Source organism: Drosophila eugracilis, unplaced genomic scaffold (assembly GCF_018153835.1).
Source record: "Drosophila eugracilis isolate 14026-0451.02 unplaced genomic scaffold, ASM1815383v1 contig_367, whole genome shotgun sequence".
Lineage (NCBI taxonomy): Eukaryota > Metazoa > Arthropoda > Insecta > Diptera > Drosophilidae > Drosophila > Drosophila eugracilis.
In genome coordinates, this window is record NW_024573224.1 from 4,885,938 (window position 1) to 4,907,900 (window position 21,963).

Consider the following 21,963-nt stretch of genomic DNA (forward strand, 5'->3'; position numbering starts at 1 on the left):
TCTTAGTACATTACCTGGGCCCGTCGATGGACCACCGTCGCCGCTGGCCAAGATTGCTTGACCGCCGACGAATGATTAACGTTAACGGACGATGGTCCGTTGGCAGGAACTTTAAATGCATTGTGGCTGAACGAGATCGGATTGCCATTGCCTCGCGGCTGACGCTCCTTGGCAGTTGTTGATTTCTGGCTAGTGCTGTTGCTATTGTTATTATTAGTGGTGGTATATTGACTTCCGCCCCCCGATTTGGCCACATCGGCGGGCAGATTGAAACCATTGGTGAGGCACACGGCCGCATATTCACGTTCTGATGTGGGTGTTAATGTGGCAGCCGCCTCCTCCTCGGCCAGCAGGCAAATCCCATCATTGGAATTCGAGTGGCGCACAAAGTTGGTGTGAAATTGTTTTTTACTGCTGCCATTGCTGCTGCTGCTGGCACTACTGCTGCTCAGGCTACCACTTCTCCGGCTGGAGGAGCCACCACCACCTCCTCCGCTGCCGCCACCACCACTGGTTACACCCAATCCCGGCATGGTGTTGACCAAAGGCAGCGAATTGGGCGGCACAATTACCTCCAGTTCGGAGCCACCAGCCACGCCGCACTGTTTGGAGCTTCCCAAAGCTACTGCATTGGGTGGCGTATGCCTGTAGGGTATAAAGAATGCCTTAGCCTCCTGCAACATGGCATCCTGTACGGTTTTTCGCTCCGGCGAGGTTCCACCACCGCCGCACAATGGCAACTGCGATAGGTTGTGCACTCCGGCTATGCCCAAATCCCCTTGAGCAGTTCCATCCTGATCTGAACGCCTTGCCACTTGAACATTCCCATTGCCATTGGCCAGATGGACGACTGCCACGGCTGCCGAACTAGTCTGGTATTCCAGAGTGTGCTCCGGCAGCAATTCGATGTGATAACGTGAACGCGGTATGAGTGTCTGCATCTCGTGGCAATCCTGTTGCAATGTGCCGCCACTCAGACCGCCAGCACTATCTCCCGGCATCCCCGAGGCACTGCTCAGATTACCGAAATTAATGTCCGTGGGTGTGGTCAGGTGGGTGGGTCCTTGGGCGCGTGCCTTGAAGTTGCGCTGCTGAAATATTATAAACAGCCCGAAGAGAAAGACACAGGCAATGGACAGCAATGAGCCTATGGCAATGCCACTGTAAACCTCCGAGTGCGACAGGGGATCCTTTTCCAACCAAGTATGGTTGTTATTTATCATGTCAAAGTACATGGGAGCTCCAGCTCCAGTATCACCCACCACACGAACTGCCACATGGATTTTGTCCGTCTCCGAGACATTTGGAAACTTAAAAGTATAATAATATATATTGTAGAAGTGTATAAAGATAAGTATTTCTTAAGATTACTTACTTTATAAGAACAGGACACGCAATCCTTCACGATAGCTTCGTGCGTGACATTGTCCAAGGACCAGCGGATATCATAGTGGTGGATACAACCATTGGGATTTACAGGTGGCTCCCACGTTAACTTCAGGCCATTCTGTTTAATCAACTTTGAATTGCTAATGGTGCCAGGAGCTGCAAATAATAAAGACTTAAAATTGGAAATTCAAATATAAATACGTTAATAACTTACGATCTTGTTCAGTTTTCACATCTATTTCGCCATAGAAAATCTGCGTCTTGCAGTTGTAAAAACGCAGATTGTATCGAACATCAGCTTTGAGTTTTGTGACCCACAGCATGGAGTTGGAAATGTTGTGGTCATTACAATCTGTTTCCACTCTGGGAAATGACATTTGTACTGGTATCACATTGTGGCACGCCGACACACAGGTCGCATTCAGACTATCCAGAAACTTAAACGCCAGAGCCCGAGATTCTATGGAAACTAGACGAAAGGGCATATTCGCCTGCTCTGAAGTGCCATTTTCAATCTGAAAAGGAAAATATAATTCCAACCGTATTATAATAGGCACTCCAAAGTTTTCATTGAGAGATGAAAAAATATCCCCTACAGTACAGTCTACTCACAATCTTCCACTGGACGTAGCGAAAGTCCTGACCGAGGAACTCATTCTCTGTGGTGATGACCAGCACTCTCATCTTAATTCTTGTAAAACGCTGCAGGAGCATGCCTGTAACACTAGCATCCACCACCAGACTAAAGATGTCCTCTTCCAGCTCCAAAACATCGTCCACAACGTTATCCTCATGCTCCACATTTCTCAGCACAGTGGCTGCTGCAGATTGATTCAGTGGTTGAATTTTGGTCAGATGGCTACGCACTTCATCTGCTTTTTCCTCCACGGAAGTCACTGTGCCCAATAGAGAGTCGTTTAACAGCTGGGAGGGATGTGGATGAGTGTGATTGATGGAGAACTGCAGGATGAAGTACTTCTTGTTGTCCAACTGACCCTGCGACCACTTTACAAAGGTGTCATTGCCCACGGCAATCGGTCGGAGCATCACTGCGGAAGAGAAAATCATATTTCAAGATATAAGATTATCGATGTTGGTCAATATTATATTATACTCACATCCCTGGGTACAGCAAATGACTGGCGTACTTCTCAACGAGCTTAGGATCATCTGCTGGGGAACCGCATTTGCTGATCTTACCTCTGTAGTGGGCAAAAGAACCCGAGTGATCAGCGCAAAAGGCTCATAGACCGGCAGACTGGTGGATATCACCACGTACGAGGTCTGATTCAGTTTCATGGGTGAGAATGAGGTCCAACTATGTGGATTACTCCTCACAATATAAACGACAAACATTGACGTTAAGGTGCGGCTATCAAATGTTACGTTGATCGAATGAAAGCTGTGTGGATAGCAGCGGATATTTTGTAGAGGGTTGACCTCCTCCAGCTGGCGATTGAATCGCAGTTCACCCGTAGCCGAGTCCTCACCAGCCACATTCTTGGCCACACACTGGTAGATGCCCTCCTCCTTGGAATCAAATGAGTGGACATGCAACTCATTGCCGTTTATGTAGCGTGTATAGGAGCTGTTCAGCTGTACTCCATTATGATACCAGGAGATACTCGGTTCCGGATGACCCTCTGCGCGGCAAGTTAGTGTCCTCGAGAGACCAATATACACCACCTCGACGGGCAGGCGGCTGACGATCCTCGGTGGTGTGGTTACAATTACTTGGAAATTCTGCGATTCCAATAGTGTGATACAACTGTAGCGCCCTTCGTGGCGGGATACACTAGCATTTGTGATGGAATAGGCCACACTATTGTTGCTCAGACGGATCAACTTGTTGTTGGGAGTCTGCAGATACCAGTCAATTGGCACAAAGTCTGCCACAGCGTGGCACTGCAGCAATACGGATCCGCCTGTGGGTACAAAAACGGTGGCATTCTGAAAGGCCGGCAGTAGTTGTGCCTCCGAAACGGGTGTCTCCGGAATTCCCGCCTCGTTTTTAGGATAATATGGGTTATCCTTGGATTCCACTCGCAATTGCCAAGTGAACTGGCGATGGGGCTTGCCAGCAAATACGTTCTGGGCCACGCATCTGCAACGGGGATAGTGGATAATGGATAATGGTTAGTGGTGGTCTCGCGCGATAATTGACATGGACAATGGCCACAATTACAGCCACCACTCGGCCGCCACTAAGTGTTAATTAATGCATTGTTTAAGGGCACGCCGGCGGTGCGAGTGGTGCGTGAATGTTCATATGAGTGTGCCATGGGAGTGGGTATTCTGATAGAGTGCCGCTAAAGGTGTTGATTTTGCTACAACAGGGAAGGTGGAGTGCAGCAGCAGCAGGTACAGCGGCAGCAGCCAAATGGAAAATTGCCCTCGGTCTTAATTTAGTTAAACTAGGCAGATCCGGAAAGCAGTTGCTTTAGAGGGAAACTATACATCAAGTTGAATGTGCAAGTGTTTAAAACTGCAATCTTAAAATTAGCAGTTAACTTTAACTGAGTATTTAATGGCAATTTAACATCGTACAAGAGGATTATTTGTTTTTCCGCAGAGTGCTATTAAATTTTAACTATCCGTTTAAAAATGAAAGCAAACGCACTTCAGGGACTTAGTAATAAATAAAATGTTATATGTTAATAATACTTTTATATCCTCAATACATTATATTTTTACTCACTTGTATTTGCCAGCCTGTTCCGGGCGTAATTGCCGCAAAATCAAAGTACCATTTGACAGGGTGAGCGCACTGTAAAAATATAAAAAAATTTAGTTATTTCCTAACAACTTTTAAAAGGTAAATAGTTTCAAGTTTGGGTCAACCCATCCAGCTGGAAAGCTCTCAAAGAATATACGTTGATATACTTGTCTTGGCCCGCTGCTCGATGCTTCAACACTGATCTTTACTCGCCTGTTGTCATTTGTCAGGGAATCGTTGCCAAAATACCAGCTAAAACGGGCAGGTGGAACGCTCAGGAAAGGACAGCTCAGCACGAGCGGCTTGTTTTCCACGGCAGTGATGTTGGCCGTCTGCTGCTGACCCGGAAAAAGACGCTTGAGCACTGAAAAAAAAATTATGGGCTTTAAAGATAAAGTTTCTTTTTTAAAGCAATTCCAAACTTTATTCACTTTGATCATTTATTGTACTTTATGAATAGTAAGTTTATATGTTTGCATTTCTAAAATCTAAACTGTTAAGTTTTCTGAGCTTAAATGGCCAACTCACCTGGATACTCGACGGTGATTCTGTCCGATATTACCGCTGACTCATCCCACTCGATCTTGCAGTGGTATACGCCGCTGGCCTTCTCATTCGTGGGCAGACGCAGTGTGCCATTTTCATAGATGAAGAAGTCATTTTTGCGATAGGACGTTTGCTCGACGACCACGTCATTTCGATACCAGCTGCAGTAGATGGGCTGGTTGTCTGGGGAAATAACTTGAGCATATTAGCACATCTTGGGGTCAAATAGAACCCAAACCTGGAAGTACTCACCCTGATCGTAGTTGTAGGGCGTTAGGATAGGTATACATGGCAGATAGTACGGGGTGTGGGGCTTGCTGATGGTCAGTCTTGTGATGGCGAGCCTCTGGATCTGCAGATACGGCAGGAGTGCGGTTGAGTTTTTCCGTTGGTTGACGGCGGCAGCAACTGCAAAAGAGCAAAAAACAATTGATTAAGAATCTCTGCTTTTGCTCCACACAATAGACAAAAGGCGGACAACAAAGCGGCTAAAAAGAAAAAACTGAGCCACGGCAAAAAAAAACTAAAAATGTTATTTATATTCTAGCTTAATCTATTGGCTGTTATAAATTTCACGCTTTTCACTTAACACCGCCCTCCCAGTCCACCCTGCCACCCACAACTGCATCGAGGTTTTTACTGCAATGCCCATAAATACCCAGAGCACACAGAAAAAATCTGAGAAATAGAAACTGCCAAACAACGGAGCCGTGCTGGGCTCAGGGTTTTCCTATGCACTCAGAGAAAATCAGTAATATTACTTTGTGAATTTTAAAAAAATATATTAGGTATATGTATTCTTATGCGACTTATAAAACATGTTTTTTTAAAGTATAAAATAACATAAAATGTGGAATAGGTACGGTAAATATCTGATTATTGGATAATAAGATAAGAATTTCCTTTAAACACTGAGAAGGAAAATGTAAGATGAAGAAGTTCACCTTCATCAATTTCTTTCAGTGCGCTTTTGGGTAATGGCTCTGACTCTGATTCTGGGTAAGTCCCCGGCTCCGGTTGTGGGTCTCTGTCTGGGTCCGAGTCCGAGTTGGAGTCTCCGCTACGTGCTGCAGGCGTGTCCAGGCAGACTTGGCGTGTTAATTAATTTTTCTGCTGCTGTTCTGCTGTTGACGCGACCATGGTCGGACCGTCGACCGTCGTTGGCGTTGTCGTTGTCGTTGTATTTTTCGTCTGCAGTCGGTCCGGCAGTGCGTATACGTGATATTAAGCAGTTGAAACAATTACATGGCCAGCGGGCTGCAGTGTTGATTTGCATACAACTTTGTCGAAAGTCGTCCATCAGGCATCACATTATCTATTAGCTGTAGGAGCTCTTCCAAGGAAGTGGAAATGATAATGGCCAATGCCAGGTTGAGCACTTTGTCGGGTGAAAAATGGCCAAATGCGGCAGTGGAAATCCCCCCCTTACAAATGTCGGGACATTAGTCAAATGCGTTGAAATTTATGCTAAAAATGCAATCAACTTGCGTTCCGCTCGACGGACGTCCCCACCCCCCATCCTCTCATTTATCCCCAACCATACAGCTCCAATCAGACTGCCTGCCACCCAAGTGGCCAAGTGCAGTCGGTTGTTGGCCAAATGTGCTGAATGTGCTGCTGACTGCTCGTTAGTCAGTCACAAATTGTGGCAAGTCTGGTGGTTCTTTTTTTGCTGCCCTCGGAAATAGAATATTTGTTTCGGTTTTGATAAATGGACTCCTATAAATTAGATAATTGCTGAACATGCTGCGAGGGATGTATCTTAAAGCTCGGGTTCTCGACTCTGGAATTCGCGCCGCACTCTCGCTTATGTTGCATGTTTGTACGCAATGTGTTGCAATTTTTATTGCTGTAATTACACGCAATGCCCCGGCGGCAATTTGACGCATGGAAATGCCTTCGACGGCCACGTCAGCAATGGAACTACTGCGTCCCGCTAAGTGCGGCACATTTGCAAACACAGAACGCTGTTAAAGGTTGAGGGGTAGCAGGAAGATCGGACAAAAGGGTAACCGCATGTGCACTGAGAGAAATGTTTTGAAACTAAGCTATAGGTATTACCATTTTATTAGGCTTCTAGCGAAATAATCGTTTTAAGATCTCTCAATCTTCAACTATTCTTGTATATCTTTAGCAAATTTAAATGTTTTTAAGTTAAAAGTTCAAATATTTAGGTGACAGATTTTCCAGTGCACTTCCAGTAGCAGTTGCATGTGCAACCAGGGCGTAATTGTTATAGCGTAATTGTTTCAATGGCGGGGCGTTTAATTGCGCTTTGGCAACTACTACGCCGCTAACGACGCTCGGTTTTCGAGAGTCAAAGTTCAGCGATTTTTTTGTCATCCAGTGTGCACACCTTGCCGTGGTGCAATTTGCCATTTGTCATCGCCGGTTGGAGGGTTGGATACTTGGTTGGTTGGTTAGTACGTTGGTTGGCTGCTTGGTTGGTTAAATGGTTGGAGGGACATGTCAGCAGCAGCAGCATTATCCCTAAAACCTTTCTGCTCGTGTGCTGCTGTGGAGTCGTTAGCGAAATCGTTAAACTTGCAGATTAATTGCTTCGTCGCTCAACGAGTCAATGCTCGCATAGAACCATCTATTTAATGCATTTGACATTCACTTCCAATTGAAACTATTCTACAGCTTTCTAAAAAAAAAAACCACTTGGCCAAAGAGCTATCAATTCTGTTAGATCGCTTCCAGAAACCATCATCGCTGGCCATAACTCAGCGCTGTTGCAAACAAGATCGGCAATCTCGGTGATTGAACTGTCATGACATCCAGCTTTCGTCCAGAGAACACGTTATCTATCTGCCTTCACTTCTTCAATTCCTTTCCCCTATAAACCGTGTAACCCTATATAATTTCAGCTCATTTGTATTAAAATCTGTCGTAGTCAAAGCAATGCATAAGTCTTCCCAGTCAACTCAGCGCCGGAGGAATGCTTCCCAGAATCGTGCTTGAATGCTGTTTGACAAGTATATGTATACGTATAGTATAGTATATACTATACTCCCATCTCCACTTACTAAGTTGTAGCAAGTTGCAAGTCAATAGTGTGGGGGGCAGATTGCAGTGGAGATGGGTTCCGTTCCTGAGGATAACGTCAAGAAGGCGGGGGAACTGGGCGCTGCTGCACAAATTTGCATAGTTGAACGCACGTCGCCGCACAATGGGGAGTTGGACAGATTTTGGATGAAAAAATTCTAAATTTAAATTCCCACTTGAAAGGCATTTTATGTTTTTGTATTAAATTGACTTAAGAGATTATTTTTAATACAACTAGTTTTAGCTATAAATTTTTCATTAATAGATAAAACTAATGCTAATAAAGGAAAATACAGTTTCGCGATAGCGATAGCTATTTAAGTACATTTTAACGAGGTAAACTGATCAAATCTCCCACTGTTCGCCTTCGCTGCGTTGCATTCCTGGGAGCAACTGTTGCTGCCGCTGCTGCAGTTGATGATGAATGCAACTGCAACTGCAACTGCAATTGCTGCTGCTGCAGCAGCGGCACATAAATTGCCGGCTGCTGCGCCGAGCTTATCAAAACGGCAACATCTTGTGCATAGATAAGCCGGCCTGCCTGGCTGCCTGGCCTCGCCATCGGCCGCCAACCAACTAACTCGGCCTCCGACTAACGGGTCTGGGCCCCCATGGAATTTCGCAAATTCAAATTGCCTGGCATCCTTTAATGCCGCTGCTGGCACACAGCTGCAACGTTGGCACACTTTTACCGCTCCAAATCCAAAGGCAGCGGCAACATTTTATGCAAAATGCAACGCGCACGAGATAATTTATCGCCTAATGACGTGCTGTTCTAAGGTTGCCCGCGTTGTTGTAAAATGCAATAATAAAATGTGCCTGCAGCAGGAAGATGCAAAGTATGAAAAAGGGGGAAAAAATCTACTCAAAAAAAGAAAGAAAATTAAAAATGAAATTTAAATGCCGCACGAGCGAGCAGCATCAGCTGAGAGACACTGGAACGGGTTGCCAACTATCTGTGCACCAGAAGATCTCTTACCCCTCACTCTAATGGCATGCACTGGGAAAAAAATCAGCTCAAGTGACTTGCAGCATCTTTCTTTTTTACAAAACATTAAATTTGAATCAAAAATCCGAAATAAATTGGTAATCAGAAAGGAAGGAGAAATCTATTCAAGCAATTTTATTTTATTTATTTAATTGTACGAGAGAAAAAAATTGTAAATTTTCAAACTTCCTTTTATCTTTCAACATTTTGATTACCTTTAACTTCAGAGATTTTTAGGAAATTCCTTTCTGTGTCTACAGAGCATTCCTTGGGCTCCGGTCTGCTGTCGCTTTGGGGGCGCTCAACGAGAATTTATGAATGTGCAAATGCATACGACAATTTCGCGCATAAATGTAAGCTCCTGCCATGCCAGCAGAGATGGGTAGAAAGTGCGGGGTTGGAAATTCGAAAGGGAGAGGGGAAGGAAAACGGGGAACGGGGACACCCACCACAAGTCTGCGGAAAAGATGGGAGAAAAGCTGGGAGATCGGATGGCAGTCGAAGATGCGTGTGCACATTCCATGGCATTCCGCTGCGGCATGTGGGAAGTTCTATGGTTGCACAGAAAGTATCTTGTAGCTCGTGTGGCTGCTACAGCAGCAACTGCAACAACTGCAACAGCAACTTGAATCGCATCTATTGATTGCACACAGTTCATTGGCGCGACTTGGAGAAAGGATTGCCAAACGGGACGGAGGGTGAAGGAGATGATGTTCGGTGTGGCTGGATGGCTGGATGCCTGAATGCACCAGCTTATTTGGGTTAGCAGTTCAAATAGTTTTACGTGCTGTTTTGATCAAATTTCCAAATGCCAACATAGAATTTATTGAAAAGTTCCGCAGGCAAAAAGGGGCGACTTGCAACTGCAACAACGACTGCAGCAACCAACTGCTATAATTTCTCCATTCGTAGGAGCATTGTTTGCCTTTTGCTTAAGCTACATATGGCTCTGCCTGCTCAATTGAATGTCTGTGGTTCGGTGTAATTGAGTGGTTGAAAATACTCGAAATGGCAACTAGTTAAGTTAAATGTGCCTTTGCCACATGCACATAACTAACCGCCCACAACTTCCAAGGCATCCTCTAACACTAAAATACTTATGTGGCAGCAGTAACAGAACGGCACTGGTCTGAGGGCATTTCGAACCACTTTAGACAATGGCGGGAATTTACTTGGCAAAAGTCAAAGATAAATTGCTTTTTAACCTACAAGCTCCGTTCTTGGTTAGTTGGTCCTGCGCTTTGTTTGTTTGCCACATACCATGTCCTTTCCCCAACTCCACCATTTCCCCCTCTATGATCCCCTTTATCACTGCCACACAAAGCATTCAATTGACATATTTGGTTAACTTTTGGCGCTCTAGAAAATTCGCATTCAGTAGTTGGAATAAATTTTCTTTGGCAATTTGCATTGCACGCACAGGGGACAAGACATGGGGTCGAAGTTTGAGCTTGCACTGAAGAAAATTAGGTAGGAGCGGTATTATCTTAAGTTTCTTTAATGAGTATCGGAAGAGGTGGCTTTCTTACATAGACTACCAACTCTTATTAGATAAAGAAATAGTTTAAAAATCTATTAAATCTTCTAAGTTTTTCTAAGTGCCAAAACCTAGAAGGATGCCTTGGCATGAAATGAAAGTGGAATGGAATTTTATCTAAATGTTGTTCGGGGCGTATTGGCAGACCCACCATTGTGAAAGTTGTGTTTGTGCAAAGTCAGTTGAATCGCCCTCGATATAAACGAGTCAAGAACAATAGGAAGCGGCTTTGTTCGAATTTACTTCGAGTCGGGGCAAATATGTTAGCCTCGAAAGTTTTCCGGGGGATTATTAAAGGATTATGGGGGATTCGAATGGAAATTTGTGGATTGCAAATGCTGAATGGGAATTTAATGGAAATGCCAAACGAGTTTCGATTAAAATCCAGAGTATCTGCTGCCAATTCAATTGTCCCACCCAAAAGCCCCAGCTGCCTTTCTTTCTTCGTAAACAGAACCTAATTGGCCACTTCGCAACTAGCAGAACACACATCAATTCCTGTTCCACTCGATTCCAACCAGCTGGTAAATAGTAAATACCTTCCTGGATCCAACTGAACGACTGAACTGGCCAATTGGACAATTGGACAACTGGACAACTGGTCATAGCAATGGCCAATATAGCCAACTTGCCAACTCAATGGCTGTCACAAAAGCGGATAACCAAAATACAATATGCTGCTGCCCATAAGCGAACTCATTTCCGCTGAAATTTGGCACCAGCTTTTGCCTTGCTGTGCATAGCAGTTTGCAGTTCGCAGTGCAGTGCCGCAGTGCAAACATTTCCCCCTCAATAAATCATATTGTAAAATTTCCGTTCAATATTTTTCGCCGGCTACGTAAACAAACAACGAGCAGCGGCAACAACAAATTGAAACAGAAAAGGAGCGAGTGAGGAGTGGGTGTGTGCGAAAGGAAAAGAGTTGTTACACAGAGACAAAACAAGGAGAACAAGGGGATCAAGGAGAAATCAGCATATGCTAACCTGCTTAATCATATTTTTATGTTACGTTACAGATAATACTCTTAGTGTCATAAAAAGCAAGACCTTCCTGCTTGAGTCCTCCAAAATATTCCTAATAAACATTATATTATTGCTATGTTTTGAAATCCCCAAAATAAATTATAATGTTCCACATTCCTTTCTGTGTAACTGAAGTTATCGATGGAAGTTTTGTTTGGCCACATTGTATGCTAAATGGCGAAATGCGAAATGTGGAATGTGCGTTTACCCAGTGCCGCAGCGGATGAAAGGAGGATGCTGCTGCTGATGATGATGGGCATGAGTTGCACTCTTTTTCCGATCCGCCCCCTTAGCTCGCTTGCATTTTTAAATGGGTTAAACGTAAACCATTTACCAATGACTCAATACAGCTTCCTGGAAAACCGACAGACCCATACCCATACCCATACCCACATGCATTAAAACCAAATAAATAAATAAGCTGCCGATGCTGTGTTGATGTTCAAAAAAATAAAAGCAGTCAAAAGAAAGAAGGAAAACTAAAAAATAAAGGAGGAGGAAAGACCATGGACGGAGGATGAAGGATGGCTGGTCAATAGTCAATGACCAAATAGCAGAAAATAACAATGTTGCCAATGGCCAACGAACCGGACAACAGCAACGCCAACAGCAACAAAAACATCAATAAAATAATAAAAACAAGCAAACGAAGACCACAAACCAATGGTCAAGCCAAGCCAAGGAAAGCCAACAAAAAAAGAAATAAAAGAAGGAAATTATAAAAATGTTTCAGTTCAAGCGGGTAAATAATATAGCTCTTGTATGGCACTTGCAGGAAACATTGAAAAAAATTGATACTTGAACTGAGCTTTTGCGTATTTATAGCTGGCAATATTATAAAATAAACCTGGATTTGGGTTAAATGAAAACGAATGCACTCTTGATTTGCACAATTTAGTTTTAATTGCCCAAATTCAGACTTGTTCTTTACTTGCACTTGATAAAATCTAAATAACTTTCAATGGTACCCAGTCCAATAAATATTTGTAAAAATCATCTTATGATTTATAAGGATATTATCCTTATGGAAAAGCTAAATTTATTACATTTTTCCATTGTGTAAAAAATTACCAAGATTTCAAGCAAGAAAACGAGACAGATCGAGTGGCAGGCGGGTGTAGAGGGACCCAAGTTTTTTTTCGGTGGCCAACGGAAGCCAAGGGAACTTTCGTAAGCTACGCAGCAAAGTGCAACCACAAGCCGCAGTCAGCAATTTCTGTCATGGGTGGGCGTGGCATCCGAGGGCGTGGGCGGTGGCAGGCTACATTGTGTGTATGCAATGAGTGTGTGTCTGTCTCTCTGTGTGTTATTGCGGTCTGTGTCCGGCGAGCGGCAACCTTCTACCAACTACCAACTACCGACTACCGACTACCATGAACCATCTACCGGCACACATCCACATCCATATCCACAATCACAAGCCCATCAACGTCGTCGTTCACTCGTCATTCTCATCCTCATCGTCATTCTCGTGATTGCAAGTGGCACGTACAGCAGAGGTCGGGATAATAGGGCCGCAAATCAGAGGTGCTATCTTTTTTTATCAGACGATCTACGTTGGAGCAAATGAAGCTAAACGCCTTTTAAAAGTCAGTGAAGTTAATTTTTAATGGAATATTGCAGTACCGCCACTTTAAGCAACAGTTTTAAGAGAAAATGTGATACAAAGTTAATACAAACTTAGTTTGACTTGAATACATTTTCAGTATAAGGGTTTCTAACCTATTGCTTTCTAAAATTTCCCAAAAACCTTGACTCATTTTCAGGTTTATTGTTATGACCGCAGTTGTGGTACATGTGTGTGCTTTTACTATGATTTCTTTCGTGCCGCCATTACCGCCCAATGTGGAATGCTGTCCCACATCCCATAGAGTCCCAGAGCATAGAGTCGCGTTTCCAGCCCATCCAACCCACTCTCTCCTCTTACCGCCTTTCACCTCACTGAAGCTACCAAAGCTCACCCGCTCCCGATTATTATGCATCATTTAACAGGAAACATTGTTGCAGTCAATGCCTAGAGGGCTTCATCGGTTAAGGGAGGGGGGTTTTTTCGGGGTCTTTCGGTGCCTTTACTACCGCTGATGGCTTTGAGGAGGCAACGTCACGAACATCGCTGGCGTCGAACGTGCCACAAAATGTTTTACCGAATGCGAATTGCAAGAAAAATTATTGTTATTATGAGTTGCTAATTGAATGGAGTTGATGCGGTGGCCACCCCAAGAGAAATGAAGGGGGCGTGGTGACACTTAGTCGGCTTACACTGTTGTTTAGTTTTTGCCACCGTAAATATATTTATTTTGATTTCACACAAAAAATATTATGTGTTATTCGTTGGGAATGTTTTCACATTCCCATGAACCTTGAAAAGCAAAACAAAATATAATTTGATATTCAAGTTATGTAATCTGTCTGCCAGCCTTTGATATTTTTGTTTACTTCATAAAAACACCCGATTGTCTGGTAATTGGATAAAAAGCTTATCAGGCCCTTTTCAAAATGCACTCCAATTTCCAATGAAGTAGCCAAAAAAAAAAAAAAACAAAACAAATTCCAAATATACAATGTATGAAGCTACAATGTTTTTGAATGGAAAATATAAAGTGCAACATCGTTTAAGTCAAAAACTGTAAAAGCCTGAGTTTAAAGACTTTACGGCCTAATGCCAAGTTAAAGCCCTTTAAAGATTAATCAATTTTAATTTCCTACTACATCTTCCCCCGTTCAGGTTCAACTCTTAAATTTTTGTAAAAATAAAACCAAAGAAGGACCATCGCTTATCCCCATGTCAACTTCATCGTTAAAATCATTTTGAAATATTCATTGGCAGTCGGAAACAAAAGTAAACTGTCAAATATTGACAGCTGTGCATTCGCATATCTGGGGAATCAATACAATAAACACAAACAAACCCTTGTCAGGGTGTTGACAAGCCAAGTCAAATTTCGTTCAGTGCATGCCAAACTAACTGTACAAAGTAAATAAACGTAGAATGCGAAAAATTTGCATTTCTTTAGTGCCGGAGCCATAGCCATTATGGTATGTGTAATCACCGTGTGTATGTGAGTGGCCACTTGCCCCCGAGGTGCTCCACCAATGGATTTTCCAACGGGCGGCATTCTCCATTCGGCAGGTCCCCGATCTCCTTCCTTCCCCTCCATCCAAACGCTGTCAATGTCAAAGTCATACATACATGATTCCCAACATGCCAAAGCCAAAAGCGAACATCAACGGCAACAAAAACAACAGCAGCAACAGCAATAGCTACAGCAGTAAGAGCAACATCTACAGCAAGAGCAACATGCAACTTGGGCAGAAGGAGCAGAAGCTGGAGGCCACATCCCAGAGCTGAGAATCCAGAACCCAGAACCCAGTCGCTGAAATTCCATGCGCATAATTTATTTAAAGATTCTCTCAATATTGGACAAACATCGTCTGCAGGTGAAATCTATTTGCATTTATCGTTGAGCCGGAAAATTGCAAAACTAAACTGCAAACTGCAAACTGTAAACTGCCAACTGGATGGCATACTACTACTACTACAGACACACACACACTAACCAAAGGAACCAAAGGAAGCTGGGAAAATTCGTGATTTCCCTCGAAAATGCGTTTAATGTGACGCTGTTGCGTGCAGCGGACAGGCACTCGATTTGAAAATAAAATCGTATGAAACCGGAGCCGTTTATCCCTCCCTGGGAAACCAGGATCGATTCGCCAAATTAGCGGCAACATGACTTTTTGTGTTGTAAATAAATTTTCCACCACAAGGAGCAGAACACGCGCAGCGGAAATTAAAAAGGAGCAGACAGACAGGCAAACAGGAGCGGATTGGAAGTTGGCCAAAACGTCAATGGAGGGGATAAGCCCGATGAGATAATGAAACATTCGATTCTTAATTGCATGTGGTTGGTAATTAATTTACTCAAAACATTGTTAAGCCCTTCATTAAGTTCTAGGAATACATTAAAGTAAAAGAAACCGGTTGAGTTTTTTTCATTTTTAAACTTTTAAAGAAGTTCTGAAACCAATTAAATAATAAACACAGCTGTAAAGTAACCATTTTACTTTCAACTATAATTTTTGTAATAAGTGAGCAAGACAAAATGGTGATAACACTTAGTTCTCCTTCTTGTTAAATTTTTATCTTCAGTAATAATATGGTCTACCATATCATTATCACAAGTATACTAAAACAGATCTCAAGAATAAAAATTACTACCCCTTAAAGTCAATGTTAAGCCTTATACAAATGTTAACACAATATATGTGTTTTTAAGAAACTCACTCTTATCTTAATTAAAATCGATGGTTTTAATCAAATTCATGGCAATTCGCTTACGCAGAGTGGCTATTAGTGTCCCCCCTTTCGGGGCTTGAGGCTGCCACAAAGTGTTGCAGTCAACACGTTTAATGGTTTTGCATTAACTTAAAGAGGCATTAGTGCGTAAGTATGCTGTAATCTACAATGAGAAGGGGAGCCAGCTGGCGGGCAATGTGGACCTGTGGTCTTCTCGGGTAACTTCTGGCCTCCTGGACTTCTGGCCTTTGACGGCCGGAATGGCCAACAAGTCAACCGGACCGGACCAAGCGGTTGGACACTGGACGCGTTCGTTGTACTTGTTAATTGCAGCGGAAGCACTCAATTAAAAGCGCGTGAAACGACTGCGCCACCTGCATCTGTATATGTATATTTGTGTGTGTGTGTGTATTTGTGCGGGTAAGAAGAGAAGGGGAGATGTGGGTTCGAAAGAGATAGGAAGATGACTGACTGACAGGGACTGTTGTAAATTAAGGCCACAGGAAACAAACAAATGCGGCGTAATCAAAAAGCGGTAAATGGCTGACACTGTAAATAGTTTATAGGCAAATGCATAAACTTGCAAATTGCCAGCAAACAAATCCAGACAGACCAGAATGTATCCAGACCCAGAGCCAGACTGAAAAACTAAAACTAAAACCAAACCGAATCGAATGGGAAAAAAGCAACAACGTTGTTGCGGGAATGCAATAATGCAACTGTTTGTCAATGTTTGCCGAGACTAATTAGATGGCAGCTGAGCGTTGACTGATAAAAGATGCATGAGGAAACCTTAATTGGATGTGTGATGGATAGCTACATATGCCGATAGATATCCAGTCGGCTAAATGGAGTCGAACATGAAGCGTTTGCTAGTCACTTGTTAGTCAAATTTCAGTTGTCAATTCTCCGGCGCAGTCCCTCTTTTCCTCGTTGCTCAAATTCTGGATAATCGATTAATCTTAATCTCTGTTTGGCATCTAGTTGGTTGTAATGAAGCATATCTCATTCGATCTCCTGGTAAATGACAGTTATGGGGCTGGAAGCTCATCATCGATCATCTGGCCAACTCATCTATCAATCGACATGACCTGCCTGCCCGCTGAATGTCAAATTAATACATCAGGATGAGCTGCAGAATCACCTTTATGCATTTCGGTAATACAACAGGGGATTGGATAATAAGGAAGAAATAATAAATATTATTAGACTCAACATTTATTAGAAGCATTCTTGTTCGAAGACTTTTCTTTCTTTGACTTTTAAGAAGCGAAGAAGACACAATACTAACATTTAAAAATATAAATCCTCTAAAAAATCGACATATTAAAGCCCAACTGTCCTCATCTTTTTTTTTTATTAAATTTTTAGATTTTTCCCTACACTTTTCATAGACCCTGATGATTTTGCTATTATTCTGACCGCATCTGTTTCACTTGGCACTCTGGCCGCAAAGTCGCTGGCAGAAGGCAGCCGCAAAGTGCCGGCTGGACGATGTCGTGGGGCAAGTTGCAAGTTGCAACTGTTTGTTGTTGTGGCTGTCGTGACATCATAAGGCAAAATGTCAGCAGTTTTATTATCAGAGGCACACACGCATAACTTAACTCTCCCCGAGAACAGAGGAAGTAAGAGTTGCAACAGCAGCCGCGCCTTTGCCTTCAGCTGTGGTTGCAGTTGCCGTTGCCGTTCTTGTTGGGGGCATTCGCACAGTGTGTCGCATAAATAATGCAGTTCATTATGTCATTTAGCGGCACGTTGCGTGAGCTGTGAAACGCGCAACCAAGATGCCGCTTGCCATATGCTGGCACTGAGAAAAGTAATTATGAAAATCGCAAAGAAATTTCATTTTTAAGAGAAGAATTGATGGTTTGACTGCTAGTGAACAACCCTATCTTAAATAATATTCCGAATATTACACAAGTCTCTGTAGTCTCTTTTCTGGTTAATTACTGGATCTACTTTTTATGTTTTTTTCTCGCTGTGCAGCTGTGGATCACATGCCTTTTGCTCTCATTGTTGCTGCACACGCCAAGTGCGGAAATGAAGTTGTCAATGAGCCACTTCCACAATTTATGACCGCTGCGATGCTGCGGCAACCACCGCCTGCCAAGATCTTAATTATGACTTGAGTAATGTGGAATAAACGATAAAGCGTGCTCACGCAAATACACTGCAAAAAGTATTTGTTGCTCTAGTCCAGTCAGTTTGTTAGTTTTGCTAGCCATCCCAGTTGGCCAAGTCGGCCAATCAACTTCATAAATCAAGCAACCTCCTGGACGGGCACTATGGTTATGAAATTGGAATTGAAATTGGAATTGGTATGGTAATGGTTTCGGGGTTGGGGGTTGCGGTATGGGTTATAAGGTTTTGAGAAATGCGAATAAACGTCGGCGACATGCTCGTAAAAATGTCAAATAAAATGTGGCAGCCATTTTTGTGCATTTGCCAAATTTGCAAAATTTAATTGTGGCGTAAAAAATGTGCAAATTTATGATGATTTTATGGCACTCTTTTGACCAACTTTGGCAACTGACCAGCACGAAAACGGGCCTAAAGCGATTCTTTCTAGAGCAACTTTGCTGGGGAATAACATTTATTTATACTTATGTGCCGGCTGTTTGTTTGTTTGTTTGTTGTTTGCCTCAAATCCAATGATTGAGCCGCGGTCTTGGGAAATAGAGTGCGCCGTCTGGCGTTCGAACAAAGCCCAGGCATTAAGGAAAATCTTCATCAGACTTATTTTATTGAGTGTGGAAATTTCATTGTAACAAATCAATTAATAGCTGACTGGGAGAGAGGAGAGGCAGAGAGGTAGCTGCCCTCGGAGGGGTACTGGAGTCAAAAGGGACATGGATGATTGTTGCTATTTGGCGCTGTGTTTTGGCTGTCGGCAATCAGCAGTAATCAACCGTAAGTGGATGGGGTTGGGCTGGATTACGGGTGGCAGTGGGTGATCCGGACTCCAGCCAGAGAACCGGACCCCAATACGGTGTCAGATGACGCTGCCAGCCGTGCCAGACATTACGTCGCACGTCTGAGTGCACAGGCAACGGCAATAACAACGGAACAATTGGAATACCCGGACAACGAAGATCGGAATACACTAGCTTCTTAGTTTTTAAAGAGGTAAAATATTAACATAGAAAGCTTGTGTGGATATGCTACCTGATGCAATCGAAGTTTTAAGCTATTTATAACCCTTTCTAAAACTTTAAATATTTATTCATTTTACTGATAATTATATACGTAAGGCAACCAATAGCTAAATAGATTTATAATACCATAAAAAAATAAAGAATAATACTATAATTTTCAATCAATAAAACTTTAAGTACATTATAAATAAAAAATGTCACCCAATTCAGATATCACAAGATACCCCCTGCAAGGGTATTAATACCATGATGACGGCAACACGATGGCAACATCGGGCAGTCTACTGGCTGAGGGGCAAAGGGACTTAATCGATTATGCGATTTAATTGAACTAAAAACGCTTAATAAGCAATAAAAGCTCACACAAGCACAAACCGGGGCGCAGGGGAAAACAAATTAAAAGTAACACTTAAAATTACACCACGTAGACGTTGGCTAATGAAAGAAGCCGGCAAAGGCAGCTGGAAACGCTTCTAATTTCTATTTTACCACCCCACCACCGCCGCCCTTTCATTTATTTCCTTTAAAGAAACGTATAATAAAATTTTATTTCCTTTGAAATGAGATTTTGTGAGGCGTTGAAAAGCGCTTTCAGCTGGTCATGGCGATATTTTGGAAAACCAACTATACACTGGAGAGAGCTGATGATGACGGAGGTCAAAGTTTAAATGCTGTTAAACACATTCATTTATCAAATTTCATATTATTAATTCGCCTCTTATGAGGGTGGTGTCCCTGTTTGAGTGTTGCGATTATTTTGGCAGGGCTGCTCTTATTCTATACTATATACTATATAGACTACTTCCCCCTCTTTGTGGCAAATGCTGATGCGGATTCGGGCGAAGAAAGATCCCCAATGGCAAGCATCAGCATCAGCATCAGCATTCAGCGTCAGTGGTCTTAAAAGATTATAAACGATTCCTGGAAAAATGGCAGAGTGATTATTCCATGTTGCCATGGTAGCTAAGCCAGGGACCAAAAGCTCTGCTGAGCCAACTGAAATGCTGGAATGCGAAACGAGAGGCAAATGATTCATTAGCAGCAAATATATTTGTCTTCCTAATTTCAATGGGATTAAACTGCTAGGAAGATATACTCGCATATCTCTAGTAAAACATAATATGTGTATATTTTTGGCACATTACTGATGAAATATTTGATTTAAAATATTTCAATTATTATACTAAATATTTGCTTGGCTAATCATGGCCGCAGGCTAGCTGGCACATAGCACACAATTTCGTAAGAATTCTAACTTAATTATGGCCGAAATTGTTTGTTCATCATTTGGCTAGCCAAAGGCAGTCAACAAATCGCTTCGACGTAAGTACGTATGAGCCTCCTTCAAGTTCAACGAACGCAGTGCGTGTGCGAGGATTTGCAGGCATTATACACATACGCATTGTGCACTTGTACGATATGAATGGGGTATGGAAATGCACTTAAAAAAATATAAAATGTACTTTATAGGTAAGAGGATTATATCTTCTTAAATAATAAACTCCAAAGACCAGTAAAAGTATTGTAAAAAAAAAGTCTTCTTCATTAAAGTGGAGAGATTTTAGCAATAAAAATATATTTAATTTAAAAGGCTTAGCTTTTTTCCTCCTTTAATTAAATTAACTAAAATCTATAGTCAGATAGCTAACAAAAAAATATTAAAACAAATATTTGTTCTCAAAAAAACAAAAGCATGGTGACAGCCATCAAAATCTGTCACATTTTACTCCTATATATTGATATTTTCTATCAATTAATATTAATTACCAGTGAATTTTAATGCAGAGCTTTTACAGTTTGATTTATTAAAATCTTGAAAAGAAAACCAACACATTTGTTTGTCAAACAAATACATTTTTTATTAGTGTGCCAGCCAGTGAGTCAGTTCGGCTGGAGAGTGCTTTAAATTTAGACAAACAACAAACAAAAACATTCAGGCACGTTCAGACACAGGCAAACAAGCCTTTACAGTTGTTAGGTGGTGTTTGTATTTGTGTTTGCCTAAGTGGCATAGGCAGCAGTCGCACAAACTCACACACTCACACATATATAACCAAACGAGCACAACGCGGCGTATGCGTAATATGCAATTTGTTCTACAGCTGTTGGCAAATTGCAGCTCGCACACACTAAAAACCAATTTTATGACAGCCAACATATTGCCTGGTTTTGCTCGGAAATTCGATAGTCAACAAAACAAACAAGTGCAGCAGCGGCAAAAACAAAAAAAAACAAAAAAAATACAGAAAATCAAACAAACTTTTTCGCGTTTAATAGCATTCATTAACCGCCTGCCCAAATAGACCTGGTAATTGGACTTGCTGCGCTGGCACACACAAAAGAAAAAGAGCCAAAAAGCCCCGTGCATAAACAAATTAAAATTAAATATTATCGGACAGCAGGTCGCCGACAAAATTGCAGCCAGGCACATCATCCGCCATGCATGTTTCATATTACTGGCGCCCAACGCCCAACGTCCATCGCCCCACTCCCCCACGCTCAACAACGAATAATGCAATAATACAAATAATTCAATAATAATTATAATGAAAGGGTTCGGGGTCTGCCTGGCCAGGAGGAGCTGGTCCTGGTCCGGGTTCTTGGTTCGAGGAGCTTAATGTACACACATAATTGAACACGCGCCAACATCGGGAGTGGACCAACTCAATTCCCTCGCCCATCCATCGGCGCCAGCCCGCAATCCACACACTCCCCCACAGATACAGATTATTAAATTCCCATGTAAAAAAGCAAAAATCAATAAAATTGACTCTATATCTAGTGATGAGTGCTGAAATGAAACCCCGCAACTGTGAGTGGATAAGGAGCAATTAAAAATTCTTTAGTTCGATTTGCTATCAAGTTACAGAAGGAGAAATTTTTATATAAATAATTTTTATATAAATCGAATGTATATTGAATTACAAAGGAGATAAAATTTTGATTATACAAATTGTTGAGCTATTTTTTTAGACTCCATCTAAGCCAGTCTAAAAGAAAAACAAAATGTATTAACAAGTTCATTTTTAAAGCATTTTTAGGTTAGGAAAACTTACGGCTTCATCTTTACAAACTAATATTTCCAAGTACTAAAAACATTCAACGAAGAATTTTTGAAAATAATTTCATTACAAATGAAATATTGGTCGCTTCCAAATGATTCTGCTGATGCCTTGGGCAGGAAATATTTGGAATATTCCAAATCGCATCCCCATCGGAGATAAGCCAAAACCAGGACCTCCATCCGACAGCCAAGATTCCCAG

General features: G+C 42.2%; 1 protein-coding gene across 3 annotated transcripts in view; it reads right to left on the reverse strand.

Moving 5' to 3' along the window:
- The window catches only part of LOC108113583, a 61,922-nt gene that overhangs the window by 3,106 nt on the left and 36,853 nt on the right, over positions 1 to 21,963 (reverse strand). For all 3 annotated transcript variants that reach the window (XM_017224225.2, XM_017224226.2, XM_017224227.2), the window contains exons 3-11: positions 4,904 to 5,059; positions 4,634 to 4,834; positions 4,319 to 4,469; positions 4,088 to 4,156; positions 2,508 to 3,493; positions 2,002 to 2,438; positions 1,604 to 1,904; positions 1,376 to 1,545; positions 15 to 1,310 (exon numbers count right to left, since the gene is read on the reverse strand). In XM_017224225.2, coding sequence (XP_017079714.1) covers positions 15 to 1,310; positions 1,376 to 1,545; positions 1,604 to 1,904; positions 2,002 to 2,438; positions 2,508 to 3,493; positions 4,088 to 4,156; positions 4,319 to 4,469; positions 4,634 to 4,834; positions 4,904 to 5,059 — 3,767 coding nt within the window. The remainder of the gene's footprint in view (positions 1 to 14; positions 1,311 to 1,375; positions 1,546 to 1,603; positions 1,905 to 2,001; positions 2,439 to 2,507; positions 3,494 to 4,087; positions 4,157 to 4,318; positions 4,470 to 4,633; positions 4,835 to 4,903; positions 5,060 to 21,963) is intronic.